Source organism: Arvicanthis niloticus, chromosome 1, assembly GCF_011762505.2.
Source record: "Arvicanthis niloticus isolate mArvNil1 chromosome 1, mArvNil1.pat.X, whole genome shotgun sequence".
NCBI classification, from domain to species: Eukaryota; Metazoa; Chordata; class Mammalia; order Rodentia; family Muridae; genus Arvicanthis; species Arvicanthis niloticus.
The window spans coordinates 58274467-58289789 of NC_047658.1; the positions used below are offsets into that span (position 1 = coordinate 58274467).

General features: G+C 36.8%; 1 protein-coding gene across 3 annotated transcripts in view; it reads left to right on the plus strand.

The window, feature by feature from the left end:
* Grm5 (glutamate metabotropic receptor 5) overlaps positions 1-15323 on the plus strand; it is a 483575-nt gene that overhangs the window by 423604 nt on the left and 44648 nt on the right. For all 3 annotated transcript variants that reach the window (XM_034485471.2, XM_076937502.1, XM_076937509.1), the window contains exon 8: positions 5926-6865. In XM_034485471.2, coding sequence (XP_034341362.1) covers positions 5926-6865 — 940 coding nt within the window. The remainder of the gene's footprint in view (positions 1-5925; positions 6866-15323) is intronic.

Below are 15323 nucleotides of genomic sequence, written 5' to 3' on the forward strand. Positions count from 1 at the left end.
CTACTTCATCTATAGAAAGCCTTAAACAATGACATGGTGTCCATATCTTGGATTTAGCATATGAGCCAGTCATTCACAAACTGAATGAGAAGTCACCTTGAAAACCCTATTACAGAATTGTTGATCAAGGACTAAAAAGTAGTTGTACATAGCTATGCAAGTTGCTCATACAAAATAATATTTATATACCACTCCTGAGCATATTCCCAAATGACTCCCTATCACATTGTGGAGGCATTTGCTCATCCCTCCTTATTGCTATTCTATTCATAATTGCAAGAAAATGAAACCAAAGTACATGTCTATTGACAGATGAATGAACCATGAAAATGTGGCATATATACAAAATGGAATTTTACTCAACTCATTACAAAACGAAAATTTCAGGAGAAATGATAAAACTGAAAATGAATATATTAAGCAAGGTGACTTACTCTCTGAAAGACAAAAACTGTATATTCTCTCTCCTGGGCAGGCCTTATGTATTATATGTATATAAAAAGCCTTCAGTGCTTACATACATGTAATTAAGGATAGAAATGGATATGCTAAAGTAGACATGTGAAACCTACAAGGCTTCTACTCTACACAAAGAAATTCCGGCAATTAAGGAATGCTGGGAGCAAGAAAAATAGTCTAATATCAAATGATCAGCCCTGAAAGCATCCATTTAAGTAGCATCATATATATTAGGAAGGTATTTATGTATCTAGGACTCTGTGTGTGTGTGTGTGTGTGTGTGTGTGTGTGTGTGTGTGTGTGTAAAACAAAAATTAGTGAAAAAGATAGCATGGATTTCAAAGAAGGCAAAGATGAGTAAGTAAATAAGAGGGTCTGGAGGGAGGAAAGGAAAGAGGAAATGATGGAATTATATCACTATCCCCAAAACTATAAGATATAATATAATTAGAGCTATAGGAGGTATAAATTATGAGTCTAGAGAGGAGACAATGAGAGGGAAAAATGGTGCTGAGAAAAAGAACGCCAGAGAGGATAAAGGTAAGAAGAAGACATCGGGGTAAGGAGACACAGGGAAGGGCAGGGTGGGAAAGAATGGGGAGAAATAACAAACAAAAAAATTTTTTAAGTCCATAATGATGCCAAACATTTGTAAGGTAATTTTTAAAGAAAATATTAGCTTCCCTACCACAGCATACTGCCTCAAAACCTCCTAAGTTTACAACATTGAATTGTATTTTGTTACACTCCTTAAAATACTGGGGTGCAATGTCTGTGACTGAAAGATCAAGATGTCATTTCCACTGCAAGATGTGTTGATCATAACCTTATAATGAGTCTAATCTATTCACGAAGAGAAGGTACAAAACAGTTTTTCTTGTGGTGTACTTGACTTCCCTAGCTCCTTCCATCCTTCTTCCTTCTCTTCCACAGGCTTTCCAAAGCTCCACTTAATGTTTGGCTGGGGTTCTCTGTATCAGTTTCCATCAATTTTTGTGTGAAGCTTCTCTTATGACACTTATGCTAGGCTTCTGACTGCAAGTATAGAACAATATCATTATTAGCGTCAGGGGTGGGCTCCCTCTCATGTCATGGACCTTAAGTTGGGCCAGTCATTGGTTGGTCCTCCCCTCAAATTCTGCTCCATCTTTTACCCGTATTCACGGAATTTTGAAATTAAAATTATTTTTATATTTTTAAATAATTTTTCATAACATTAAATATAATATAATGCAATAACCACTATCATTTCGGAGTAGACAAAAAAAGACAACAGGAGAATAAAAGGCCTGCAAGAGATGGCAAAAGAATCAAAGATACACTCATTCATGCATTCAGGAGTTTCATAAAAGTACTAAAACTGAACACTATAGTACACATGCAGAGGACTGGTGCAGACCTATGTAGGCCCTGTGATTGCTGCTTCAGTCTCTGTGAGTTTATATGAGCTTTGCTCAGTTCTATTGGAGAGCCTAGTTCTCCTCTTCATCCCCCCTGAGCTCCGAGGAGAGGGATTTGATAGAGACATTCTATTTAGCATTGTGTGTCCCAAGTTTTCTCCTTAGTTCTGAATAATGTCAGTGTGCGGGTCACTATTTCTCCCCATTTGCTTCTGGAGGAAGCTTCTCTGATAATGGCTGATTTAGGCACTGGTTTATAAGTAGAATAAAATATCATTAAGAATCATTTCTTTTTTTTGTAGACCTGTATTTTGTTTTATTGTAGATTTCCAGAGTATCTAGTCTCTGGTTATTGGTCACCCACGCAGTTTCAGGTATACGTTTCATCTCATGGGATTAAGTCAAGTAAGACATTGGCTGGTTACTCCCCCAAGATTTGTGCCACCCATTGCATGAGCATACATATTTTTCGGAAATGACAAATTATAGATCAAAGATTATGCATTTGGGTTGATGTTTACATTATTATTTTAGTAGTATACAGAGTACCTTTACATAAAAAAGACACTAGAAAATGGAGGTAAAGATTCTATAGAGGCACAGATCGATCGATCTCTCTATATTCCGTGAGTTACGTGAGTATTGTCTTTAGCAATGGGGCCTTGCTGCCAGTTTACGAAGATCAACTGACTATCTTGACTGTTTTCTTGACTTGGGATTTTTTTCAGAAGAACCTTTAGGCCAGCAATCCAGTTGAATAAGAGTTTCATTTGGTGAAAGAGATGTCCAGTTGAGGTTCTGTCTCCCTCATTATTTCAAGACATTCTTAGTATTATCTTCAAAAATTATAGGCAGTTTCTATAACACTGATCTCTCTGGGTACATAGATTGTAGCTTGGTCATCATTTATTTGATGACTAATAGCCACAAGTAAGTAAATATATACCATATGTATCTTCCTGAGTCTGGGTTACCTCACACACAATGATTATTTTCTAGTTCTATCCATTTGCTGGAAATTTTCGCCACATTTTTTAATAGCTAGTGGTAATCCATTGTGCAGATGTACCACATTTTCTTTACCTATTTTTCTGGTGAGTGACATCTAGGTTATTTCCAATTTGGGGCTATTAGGAATAGAACACCAATGCACATGGTTAAGCAAGTGTCCCTATGATAAAATGAAACATCTTTTGAGTATTTACCCAAGAGTGGTATGTAACGGTAAATATTAGGAAAAAAGGCTTGTCCTGGCTCTCGGTCTGGCTGCCATGTTCCCACTCTAAGCTCATTTGTCTCAGCAAGCTCTGCAGCAAAACTGGAGCTCCTGAGCTGGTTCCATCAGGTTGTTCTCTAGCTTGCCTCTGTAATGACCAGTCACTGTGCTTCCAGCTCTGGTTCGCTTGTCCCTGGAGCTGCTAGTTTCTTCAGTCATAACTACCCAGTTGTAGGTGGACTCACTTACCAGTAACCCAGTAAAGTAAAACTCTAAAGCTTAAAGATTAACCAATGATTTTATATACTAGCAAATACTCAATACACAAGATGCCCACACAATTAGAGTTGTTATCTCAATTACTTAACCTTGATATGAATAACTGCTAGAGACACAAGGGTAACATCTGCTGCCATCTTGCTTCTCCTCTCTCCTCCCTTTCTTTCCTCTTTCTTCCCAACCTCTAGCTCTGCTTCTCTCTTCCCTGTCCAATGACAGAACTCTCCCGCAAATACATTGGTCAGAAAATTCCTGCCACAGGGGTATAGCTGAATGTTGACATAGATCAATTCCCATCTTTCTGAGGAACTATCTTACTGATTTAAATAGTGGAGGTACAATTTAAACTTCCACAAGCAATGGAAGAATATTCTGCTTGTTCTATATTCTTACTATAATGAATTGTCACTTGCATTATTGATGTTAGCCTTTCTGACAGGTGTAAAATGAAATCTAAAGGTAATCTTGATTTGCATATCCCAGATAGCTAAGCATGTTGAACATTTAAGTGTTTTTCAGCCATTAGAGTTTCCTCTTTTGAGAATTCTCTGTTTAGATCTGAACTCCATTTATTTTTTTAAATTTTGTTTTGCTTATTCAATTTACATCACTCTCACTGCCCCACTCTCAGTCACCCCCAACTGTTGTTCTTCCCCCATCTTTTTCCCTTCCTCCTCTGAGTGAGTAAGGTTCCCCTGGGTATCCTCCAACACTGGCACATCAAGTCTCTGTGAGGCTAGATGCATTCTCTATCACCGAGGCTCATTTTTCAATTGGCTCATTTGTTTTTTGTTTTTTATCTAGTTTCTGAAATTTGTTATATATTTTGGATATTAGTCCTCTATTGGATGTAGAGTTGGGAAAATTTTCCCCATTCTGTAGGCCGCTGCTTTGTCCAATTGATGATACCCTTTACCCTGTAAAAGCTTTTAAGTAACTGTTGATCTTAGTGCCTGAGTTAACTGTGTTCTGTCCATATCTATGCATTAGCAGTGAGGTTGTATTTGTTTAAAATTAAAGATGTATATAATTTATACATGGATTTTTATTTACTTTGGAATAGTCACAAAATTTGTAAGCTATATCTTTCAGCAATTTGTGAAAATACAAATAAGGTCTTCTAGTAGAAGTGGTTTTGCAAAGTGTGCAGATGATCTCAGGCAGGTAACTGTATTGATCCTACAGTAGCCTAAGTAGCTAAAACCTGAAATACTGATATGTGATGCAAGAAAGGTAGAGTTACAGGGAACCATTCCTTTCTATTTTCCAATTGTTCTTGTGTTTGGTTTTTATAAAAAATAACTCCTCTTTTCAATTTTTGTCCCTGCAGTTCTTTTAGACGGGAACAATTCTGGGTCAGAAATTTTGACTGTGGGTTAGTAAACCTGTCCCTCCACTTGAGGCCCTGTCTAGCCACTGGAAGTGGATTCTTCACATTCCCTCTCCCCAATGTTGAGTATTTTGGCTTAGGTCACCCCCAATGAATCCTGAGTCCCACACCTCCTGGGTCTCTGGTACTCTCTAGAGGGTTCTGCACCTTCCATTCTCCTGAGGCTGCTTATTTCCATTCATTCTCTTGGCCCTCTGGGCTTCTCTCCTGCCCAACCCTAGTATCTGGTCCTGTTCTCCACTCCCCCCTTTTCCTCTCCGAACTAGGTCTCTCCCTCCCTCTGCCTCCTGTGATTATTTTCTTCTGCATTCTCAGTGGGATTGAAACCTCCTCACTTGGGCCTTTCTGCTTGTAACACTTCTTAACGGTCTGTAGGTTGTATCCTAGGTATTCAGTACTTTTAGGCTAATACCCACTTATCATCTAAAAGGAAGATTCCTTTTAATCTTACCTCTTCCTTACCAGTGTTAATCACCTTTCACACATTTGTTTTGCATATACTCCTGAATCTTTCAAACATTGTTAGATGGCTCTGAAATAGTTTGCAGCTTGGTCTACAGCCTGATTTCATACATCAAGCAAAGCATGTCTGAAAAGCAGCCACACAAATCTATTCAGGCCAATCCTCTACACAGTTCCTAATAGTGACTCTCTGACCTGTGAGATGTCCCACTGGCCTCCTATGCAGCCTCATCCTCGAGCATGAACCACACTATTGCACTGAAGTCTCCCTTCATTTCTCCTTTTCTCACAGGTAACATCTGTTCCCCAAATCCACACAATTTCACATTCTTACATAGTAACATTTGTTACTTCCCTGTTGTAGTCATGATCCTTAGTTGCTCCTGGCTTAGCATGAAGACATAGAACTTCTCAATAGACTTTACTCCAGTTATATGCAAGTGTTTTAAAGACCCCAATTAATTTTTTTTTATGTTGGCAGAAAAATGATTGCCATCATTTCATTTCAAAATGTAGGACAGCCCGTCTCAAACAGCATACACTTAATAATATTCACTATCATAAATGAATCTTTGAAAAAATAAATTGTATGTGAGATTGAAATTATAAAGGTAAATGGCAGACTGAAGTGATCAAAAGCGAGTGCTTGTAAATCGGGAACTTGTAAACCAAATACATTTCTCTCATTCTTTTTCGATAATGTGTCTGTGTCTCTGCAGGTTGTGATTTGATCCCAGTCCAGTATCTTCGCTGGGGTGACCCTGAGCCCATTGCAGCTGTGGTGTTTGCCTGCCTCGGTCTGCTAGCTACCCTGTTTGTTACCGTAATCTTCATCATTTATCGGGACACTCCGGTGGTCAAGTCTTCAAGCAGGGAGCTCTGCTACATCATCCTAGCTGGCATCTGCCTGGGTTACTTATGTACCTTCTGCCTCATTGCAAAGCCCAAGCAGATTTACTGCTATCTTCAGAGAATTGGCATCGGTCTCTCTCCAGCCATGAGCTACTCAGCCCTTGTAACCAAGACCAACCGTATTGCAAGGATTCTAGCTGGCAGCAAGAAGAAGATCTGTACCAAAAAGCCCAGATTCATGAGCGCCTGTGCTCAGTTAGTGATCGCTTTCATTCTTATCTGTATCCAGTTGGGCATTATTGTGGCCCTCTTTATCATGGAGCCTCCGGATATAATGCATGACTATCCAAGCATTCGAGAAGTCTACTTGATTTGTAACACCACCAACCTAGGGGTTGTTACTCCTCTTGGATACAATGGATTATTGATTTTGAGTTGCACGTTCTATGCATTCAAGACAAGAAATGTTCCAGCCAACTTTAATGAGGCCAAGTATATTGCTTTCACCATGTACACAACCTGCATCATATGGCTGGCATTCGTGCCAATCTACTTTGGCAGCAACTACAAAATCATCACCATGTGCTTCTCAGTCAGTCTCAGTGCCACAGTGGCCCTGGGTTGCATGTTTGTGCCAAAGGTGTACATCATCCTAGCCAAACCAGAGAGAAATGTGCGCAGCGCCTTCACAACCTCTACAGTGGTGCGCATGCACGTAGGAGACGGCAAGTCATCATCCGCTGCCAGCAGATCCAGCAGCCTAGTCAACCTGTGGAAGAGGAGAGGCTCCTCTGGGGAAACCCTAAGGTAACAGTTGTGAGGGCATGGCAGGGCGTGGCTGCTAGGAATACAGTTGCATTAGCCTTCTAGCATTTTAATAGGAGATGTCTGCATGATGGAAACCAGAGAAGTCCAGGTGCTTCAGGCTTTGAGTCCATTTCACAATGTTTATTGTAGGGTTCATCGACTGTTGTCCAATTATGTAAGCTAAAGTTAGAAACACAAGAATCGAGATTACTAATAGAACAGTTACTCGATAAGGCGAGTTTTATTCAGAAGGGCAAAGAGAAAAGAGGTGTGTTAAATTTTAGTTGAAATGGGCAAGTTGAACATATTATGGGAGATGTTTTACTAGCCCAAAAGGATGAAACAACACGATACTTTTGCATGTACCTGTACTAAATTCATTAGTTTTCCAATTCTTATCTAACTCTAAGTTAAATATTATTAACAGCAGCTAACGGCTAGTTACAGTCTGCAAATGATCTGGAACCAACAGCCAATGCATAAGTGAATTTGAGTGTTACCCTTGTAACTGTCCCCAAGATTCAAAATGAAGATCATGACTCCTGAGAACAAATTCTAAGATATTAAAAGTGTTACACCAATTGCTGGGAGTTGTAAATAAGGAGGTACTATTTCATAGATCTGTGGATTATACATAAAATTTTCCTCTACTTTGGAAGTGCCTACCAAAAAGCTAGTCAGGAAATTTCTACTGGGATTTGATAGTCTTTCTAAATACTGGATAAGTTAATGGAAGCTAAATAGGTTTCAATTGAAAATTAAGTGTCTTTCAAAGTGAAGATATATATTTAATAATATTCTTTAAACTATTCTTATATACTGCCATCTAGCCTCACTCAAAGTCTTTTCTGTCATCCCTGTCTTCAAAGCATGAGCAGTAGTGATGATGAATATGAAGTCTGCTGCAGTTTGAAAGGATCCATAAGATTCTTGGAGAAGTTTAGCCATGAAGCCTAATCTGTTGGCGTTAACTTGTATCTTTACCTCATCCCCTCATTCAGTTCTTTTCTAATGACTTTACACTTTTCATCTATTCCCATCATGATTGTGTCAGACACATGACAAGCTAAGTTGGATAATTTTCTTCTTTAACAAATGCCAGAAGAGTCTTGGTTTGTACACTTCCATATATCTAACCTGCTCACTTATTTCTCTCCTTCCTTCCTGGCGCCTGCAACTTCTGCAAAATCAACATTTCAGGGTGGTTAAAACATTTGTTTTTCAAACTTTTCTCCCATAAGCCCCTTTTTCAAATAAATATTTTCTGGGAAAAATTTGATGATAAGGCAAACAAGCTAACATGGAAATGCAATTGTTTACCTAGATCCACCTACCGAGAATTCAAGAGAGAATGCTCCTTAGAGAGACAGCATTGAATAGTGGCAAAGAACACTGACTGTGTAACCAGATTTTTTTTCTCTGTTTGAATGCTGGGATTGCCATATTCTCTCTGTATCTTATTGACTTCAAATGACTAATTAGGAACATGTCATTTATATCATGGACTGTCAGGAATAAAAACACATAGTAGGCACTTTAGTGCTAGACAGTGCTAGAACTAGATTCTAGCAGCAGAAATCACTGAGCTGTGTAATATTTGTCAGATTTTCTTAACCATATTAGATTCAGTTCCCCTTGTGATGAATGGCGATGGGGAAGTACAGTTATCATTGATCTCAAGAAGTACCTAACATATGCATGCAGTGTATGCTACACATTAAACACATCATAAGAAATGTTATTTCAATGAACTAAGTTATCAGCTGCTAATATTCCTCACTACCTGAAAGTCAGTTATAGATACAAGTAGGATGAAATCAACAATTAAGAGGGCATCCAATGTGCAGTATAAGTTTATGGAAAAATTCCTTATACATCTTCTTCTAGAGTTTTACCATTTTGCCATAAGGCTTAGCACACCTTGTTTAATACTTAAGTAGAACAAGCTCCCTGGGAGTGGAAACCTTGTTTACCTTTCTAATCACTCCATCGTTGGTGCCTAGCTGGACTCAGAGTGGTACTCCACACATAAAAGCAGGTCATTAGTGATATGTTAGTGTATTTGATGAATTGAAGAGTTTAGAACAGTGGTAATGTACTGGGGTTTTAGTTTTTGTTTTTCTTTCACTGCCCACAACTAGTGGTTAGTGATCATACTAACTTTCCCAAGCAGTTTTAAGCCTGCATCGTTCTTTGTTACAAATGTCTCCTCGATTTCTATCATTATCAGTCAAATATCAAGAAGTGGATTGGTAATACCGTGTTTTTAATCCATTGGAGTGTTTCTCTGAGATATTTTACATATTTTAATTATTGTTTGTCAATCTTTTTTTCTAAAATGGTCAGATATAGGATCTTGTGGCAATATGCCAACTTGTTTTCTTTTCAGGGTCGTGTCCTTCATGGTACTGAATCTAGAATTCAGTCCAATTGGGTGTTACAATCTCAAAAAAAGGAAGAGAGATGTGGGAGCAAATGTTATTGTTTTGTGCAATCTTTGAAAAAGCCTTGCCTGTCCATGTGATTCTAGCTTAGTCTATAATCTGATTATAAAGAGATTTTCTTTTTTGGCATATGCTGTTGATGTGGAGAGAAAAAAATTCAGAGGAAGCTTGTCATCCTCTTGCAGTACATTCCACCCCTGCTGCTTTTTTTCAAACTGTAATTCTCATTGATGAATATGACCTAAAATTTCTTTCTTCATTTGTTCCTACCTGATCTTAAACTAAAATATTGTTCCTCTTTGAAACAGAGTAAAAATGCTCAAAGCACTAACATACTGTTTTTTCACATTGAAAGACACAACTCTTATAAATTTACCTCCCCTTCAAATCACAGTTTTGTAAAGGCCAATGTGTATCACATTGTCCCATCAGACTTAGATAATGGAGAACAAGAAAAAGGAGTGTCTGTAGTATTTTTATAGCTTCTAAATTGCTGCTACTATCTGTGCTTTTCAATTATTGAATTCTATCTTGTGCTATTGAGCCCACGTGTTGGGGTTTAGGAAGGTCTTCAGTAGATAGCTAAAATCCTAAGAATGGGTTCTTTAGGCATAAGAAGCTCCTATACTGGCTCTACCTTCATTTACACCCTTTCATTTCATTATGAAGACACAGATTCCTGTTAGGTAAGACTGAGTCTGAGTCATATTTTTCTATTTAGTTGCTCTGTGCATCCCTTCATCACCCATCATTTACACTGAGGCAACAGTATAGATGCCTCTCTGTTTTAAAGAGCATGATAATTGCATGCCTTAGGAAAAACGAATGTTGAAACAATTCAAAAGTTTCAATAACTGTATCCATCAGTTACTATATCCTCTTGAAGAAGTAAAGAGGGGGGACAATACACGTTCAGTAGCATTGTATTGGGGAACCATCCCTGGCTTTTATAACAGTATCAACTTGAATGAGCTATTTTAATATGTTCAGTAAACTATGAAACAGTACATAATAAGCTTATTTTAAAATAATATACTAATGTTTAGTAACAACATATAGAAAGCTGTCAAGAAATAGAAAGCTTTTTGGAATCAGGCTTAATTGAAAGAACCTTTTACAGATCTCCATAAACTGGTTCTACTTGTTAGGAAACAGTCTTGTCAGAATCTTATTTGAAAAATGGTCATTATATCTCATTAAACAAAACTTATACAAATATCTTCCATAAACTAAGAAAATAGTCACTTTAACATGACATTGTTTATAAAATAAACTGGACAGGAAAAGTATATGGTAGTTTTCATTGCATAAGCTGGTGAATTTTTATCTACAATAGAAAATGGTAATACACAGTAGCAACAATTGCTGGAATATTGTCTACAACAAAAAATGGTAATGCACAGAAGCAATAATGGCTGGAATAATAGAAAAAGATGAGAACATGATAAAGAAAGAGAGAATGGGAAGAAAACAAAATGGTAGTTTAAAGAGTATATATAAATCAGAAGTCTTCAGCTGTTGGCCACTTGCTATGTTCTGCTCACTTTACATAATTGTTCATATATATTATTCATCTAACATATATAGTTGTCTTGAAATATGGCAAATATCAGCATTCATCCATTCCAATTTTCAGATAAGGACCAGGAGCCTGAGCATCATTAGAAGACTGATTCATCACTATATAAATTACATGTGATGGAGCAGGTTTTAACTTGGATCTCAGCTTGTGCTCATGAAAGTAGTGCACTCTTTTTTGTAAAATACCTCACAAATTATTCCTTGAAAAGAAATTATTATTTTGTCAAGTAATGTTTGAGAAACCTCTATTCTTTGCTTAGAGTTAAATGCTATCAAATCTTGTAGTAAAACTACTAATTATTCATTAATTAACTCTTCCCAATCATTTCTTAGTTGAAGTGTAAAGGCCATTTAATACAAGAAACCCTTAAAGCAATTTTACCCCATAGTGTATTTTAAATCTTTTAATTTTTCTACAAAAAGATGAGGCTGACCATGTATGTGAGACCTCCTCAGCTTGCATGATATTAGGGACAGATATAGCAAATGCATAAGCTTTTGGAAAAAAATGGATAAATTTCTGCTCACTTATTTCTTCCTAGAAAAAATCAGCAAAAAAAATCTTTTTTCTTTAAAAAAAATCTGGGCAAAATGAACTGTGAAAGAAATTGAAAGGACAACAGAAAACATCTTGTAGCTTTACTCTGAGGTAATCCTATTTCAAAAGGCATATGGATACAAGATAAAGTTAGTCTGATTCTTTTATGCGAACTAGGACTGAACAGCTATCTTCAAACTACTAGCAGATGCTGAAAAACAAGCAAAGACATCTAAGATGATATTTTCTCTTTACATTGGGGTTTCTTTCTTTTAAGGATTGAATTATTGCTATTTTTTGAATCTTGGTGAGTAGAGTTGGAATTAGCTAGCACACATCAGTAAAAATACAGAAAAGAGACTAATTCTCCTTCTCTCAGCAGCCATCCATTGCCTCTATGTCTTAATCAAGATAGGACACTTGTGAGATAGCATACACTACTGTTATTATATCATTTCTTCTTGAGAGACTATCCAATCCTCACTGGACAGAAGCTCCACAAAATGATACAAAAATACGAAGTGGACTCAATAGATTGTATTCATATATGTATGCTTTGTATAAATTCTATATAAGATATTTGTATATCAGATATAAATATATATATATATATATATCTTATATGTAAGTATATATGTTTGTAACAAAGTAATATAGTCAAAATAATGTCATAATTTAGCATAAAATAAACACTGAGTTCCTGCCCTTACATATTATGCAACAAGAAAGTATAGAATTTCATTCTTCTTCCAGCAGTACCTTGAACTCCAAAATGCAGGATAACAATTGGACTATCTATACTAATACCAAAAATAGACTCAGAGAAATAAATCTAACAATATAATTATAGATGCAATATGAAGAAAACTAAAAAACACTGAAGAAAGAGGAAAAAGACTTGCCAAATACTTAGATTTTTCTATGTTCACAGGCAGAAGAAATATTCAACAGTTTCACAATGATTTTTTTCCTGAAATAACCTGTAGATTCAACATAATCCCAGTAAGAGACCTGTCAAGTTATTTTATGTTTATGTTGGCCTGAACTCGCAGGTACTTCTTCAGTGACAGGATCTGAAAAAGAGGTGCCAGGGTATGAGAAAGATAGAGAGGATAGACAATTGAGAACACAAAATATGAAATCAAGAAGTCTTTCATATACTTTGTCTTATGCCAAGCAAGTTTATTAAGAAGGACAGCACTATATACACTATTTTTGGAGGAGAGGGGAATGGATCACCAAGGTCAATAGTGAGCAATATCATATAATGTTGGCAAAGGGAACATGGACTAGCTCAGACATAGGTACCTAATGACTTTCTCAGCTTTCTTTCTTATAGAACCCCGAGATTTCTGCACCATTGTGGGCTAACCCATCAGTTATTAAGAAAACACTCCACAGATTATGTTATATCTCAATCCTATGTAGACATTTACTTATATGAGACACCCTCCTCTCCAGTGAATCCAGCTTGTGTAAACTGGAAATATAACTATCCAGTCCAGCTTGTTTCACGTATTAATAAATTTCATGAAAGTAATACTAATACAATAAAAAGGGATGTCACTCCGCATTCTCAGCCCAGCTCAACTACCCACTGCTAGTATACATGACACTGCTGCGTACCTGCATTTTGGAGCACTGGGCACTGCTTTTACTTTTGAGGAACAGAATGATGAAATTTCTTATATTTTGTTTGCATAACATAAAACTGAAGAAATTTTTAAATGTTTATTTTTATGCTGAATTGCACAATTACTTCTAGACTATTTCAGAATTGAAATATTCATGTCAAGTCTTTCTGGAGTTTGTTACTTTAAATGTTAGCAAAGATAAAACCATGTTGACAGGAAATTATATGAGAGCAAATTTGAACTTGGAAATATGCTGTTTTGATATCATCTGTTTCAGGTTTAGGGTCTAAGCAGAGGCATCCCAGGTGATCTTGTCTCTATAAGGGCGTCTCTGGGTCTCCAGCCATTGTCTTTCTTGTTCTCTTTGAGTTCATATAGGGCATTCATTAACAGAATCAGTTGGATCTCTGTTTTCTCTGGAACTTGTTCTATGTCTGTGAGTATTGTAGGTATTATTGAAGATAACAGGTAAACATTATCAAACAGTTTTCAGAAACCAAGTCTTTTCTACATTCTTCTTGATAAAGAGGCCTACATTCTTGCCATTCTCTTTCTGTTTGTTTGTTTTTGCTATTTTTCAAATATCCATTGTAGGTATATATATTTGACAAATGCTTACATTTTTTTCTAACTTTGACAATTTATTCTTTAGTATTCCCTTTTTGAAGAGTTTATATATTTCAGTTTATATAATATCAGCAATGATATTTATCTGTAGGTTATCATAGACGTTCTGGAAGTTTCTAATAGTAACACAGGTAAAAGAGCTATAATTGATCTGACTAGAAAGAAAGAAATTTAGTGTGCTTCTTGAGACAAATGACATCATATTTTGTAATTATAATAGAATCCATACTTATTCACTTGTCCTTCCAAGACAGTTATCTATGACTTTTTTAAAAAGTGACAAAATAGAACCAGAACATTAAATACCATAAGAATTTGTTAAGGAAAAATGTAGAAAGTGGGGTTTTAGAGTACCCCCAGACAATAACTCATGTCAAGAGCATATTTGATGACAGAAATAACCCTCTTACATATGCAGAAAAATCTATACATTGGAAATAGCTATATACCTAAGAACACAGAGAAAACCTGTAATATAGTCTTTGTAAAATCTGTTAGCATTTCCAAGGAATGTCCAAAAGAGAACTGAGTTGTAAAAAAATATTTTGACAAACTTAAAGAGACAAATACTACATTTTCACTCATATACAGGATTCATAGCATACATGCACGCACACACAAACAAATATCTACATATCATTACAGGGTATCAGTAATTTATGCCAAAACATTGACCATTAACTAATTTATCAATAAAGGAGTGTGTGTGTGTGTGTGTGTGTGTGCAATTAAAGTAGAAAGGATACTACTTAGGGGGAGGAAGATGATCCTTAGGAGATGGAAAGCAGAAAAAGAGAGAAAAATGGATGGGATGAATATGAGTAAAGTAAATGATGTTCACATGTGAAGATGTCACCATAAAAATCACTTTTTTCACATTATCTATTTTTTTATTGGATATTATATTTACATTTTAGATTTTATCTCCTTACCCCCATTCCCCCGACCACCCAGGAACCTCCTATCCCATCCCCCTACTCATGCTTCTATGAGGCTGTGCCCCCACCTTACCCCCCCACTCCCACCTACCCACCCTCGAATCCTCCCCCCAAGTTGGTGTTTGGCTTTCATGGGACCTAGGATCTCCTCTCCCACCTAGCCCCATAAGGAGAGCAACAATACCAACCAACCAGAGCTCCCCAGGCTCTAAACCACCAGCCTGGGAGCACATAGGGAGGGACCCATGACTCCATCTGTAAAAAATCACTTTTTAAAAAGAGACGATTTAACAAACTCAGAAAGACAGCACCAAGGTTTTGATTATATGCACACTCTTGCTCAGAATTTCCATTCCTATGTGTGTGTAACACGAATCTTGGAAGTTGAAAAGATAAGGTAGAGCTGTTCCAGGAAAGCAGTGAAAGGGGAAGGGAGGGTCAAGTGAAGGAAACAGGGTGTGTATGAGTAAAGCACACAGCATTCACAGGTGAATCCATAAGGAATTCACTCAGTATGAAACCTGTTGTTTTATAAGACAAAAGAATGATTTGACAAAACCTAGACAGCACATCCAAACAGCCTTGCAAATACACATGCACACAAAGTGATTCAGTCCATACACAGACAGCAGATGAACCAAAAGTGCCCATGTCCAAAATTCTCAGCTTGGGAATTTTTTTTAAAAGTAAAAAAAA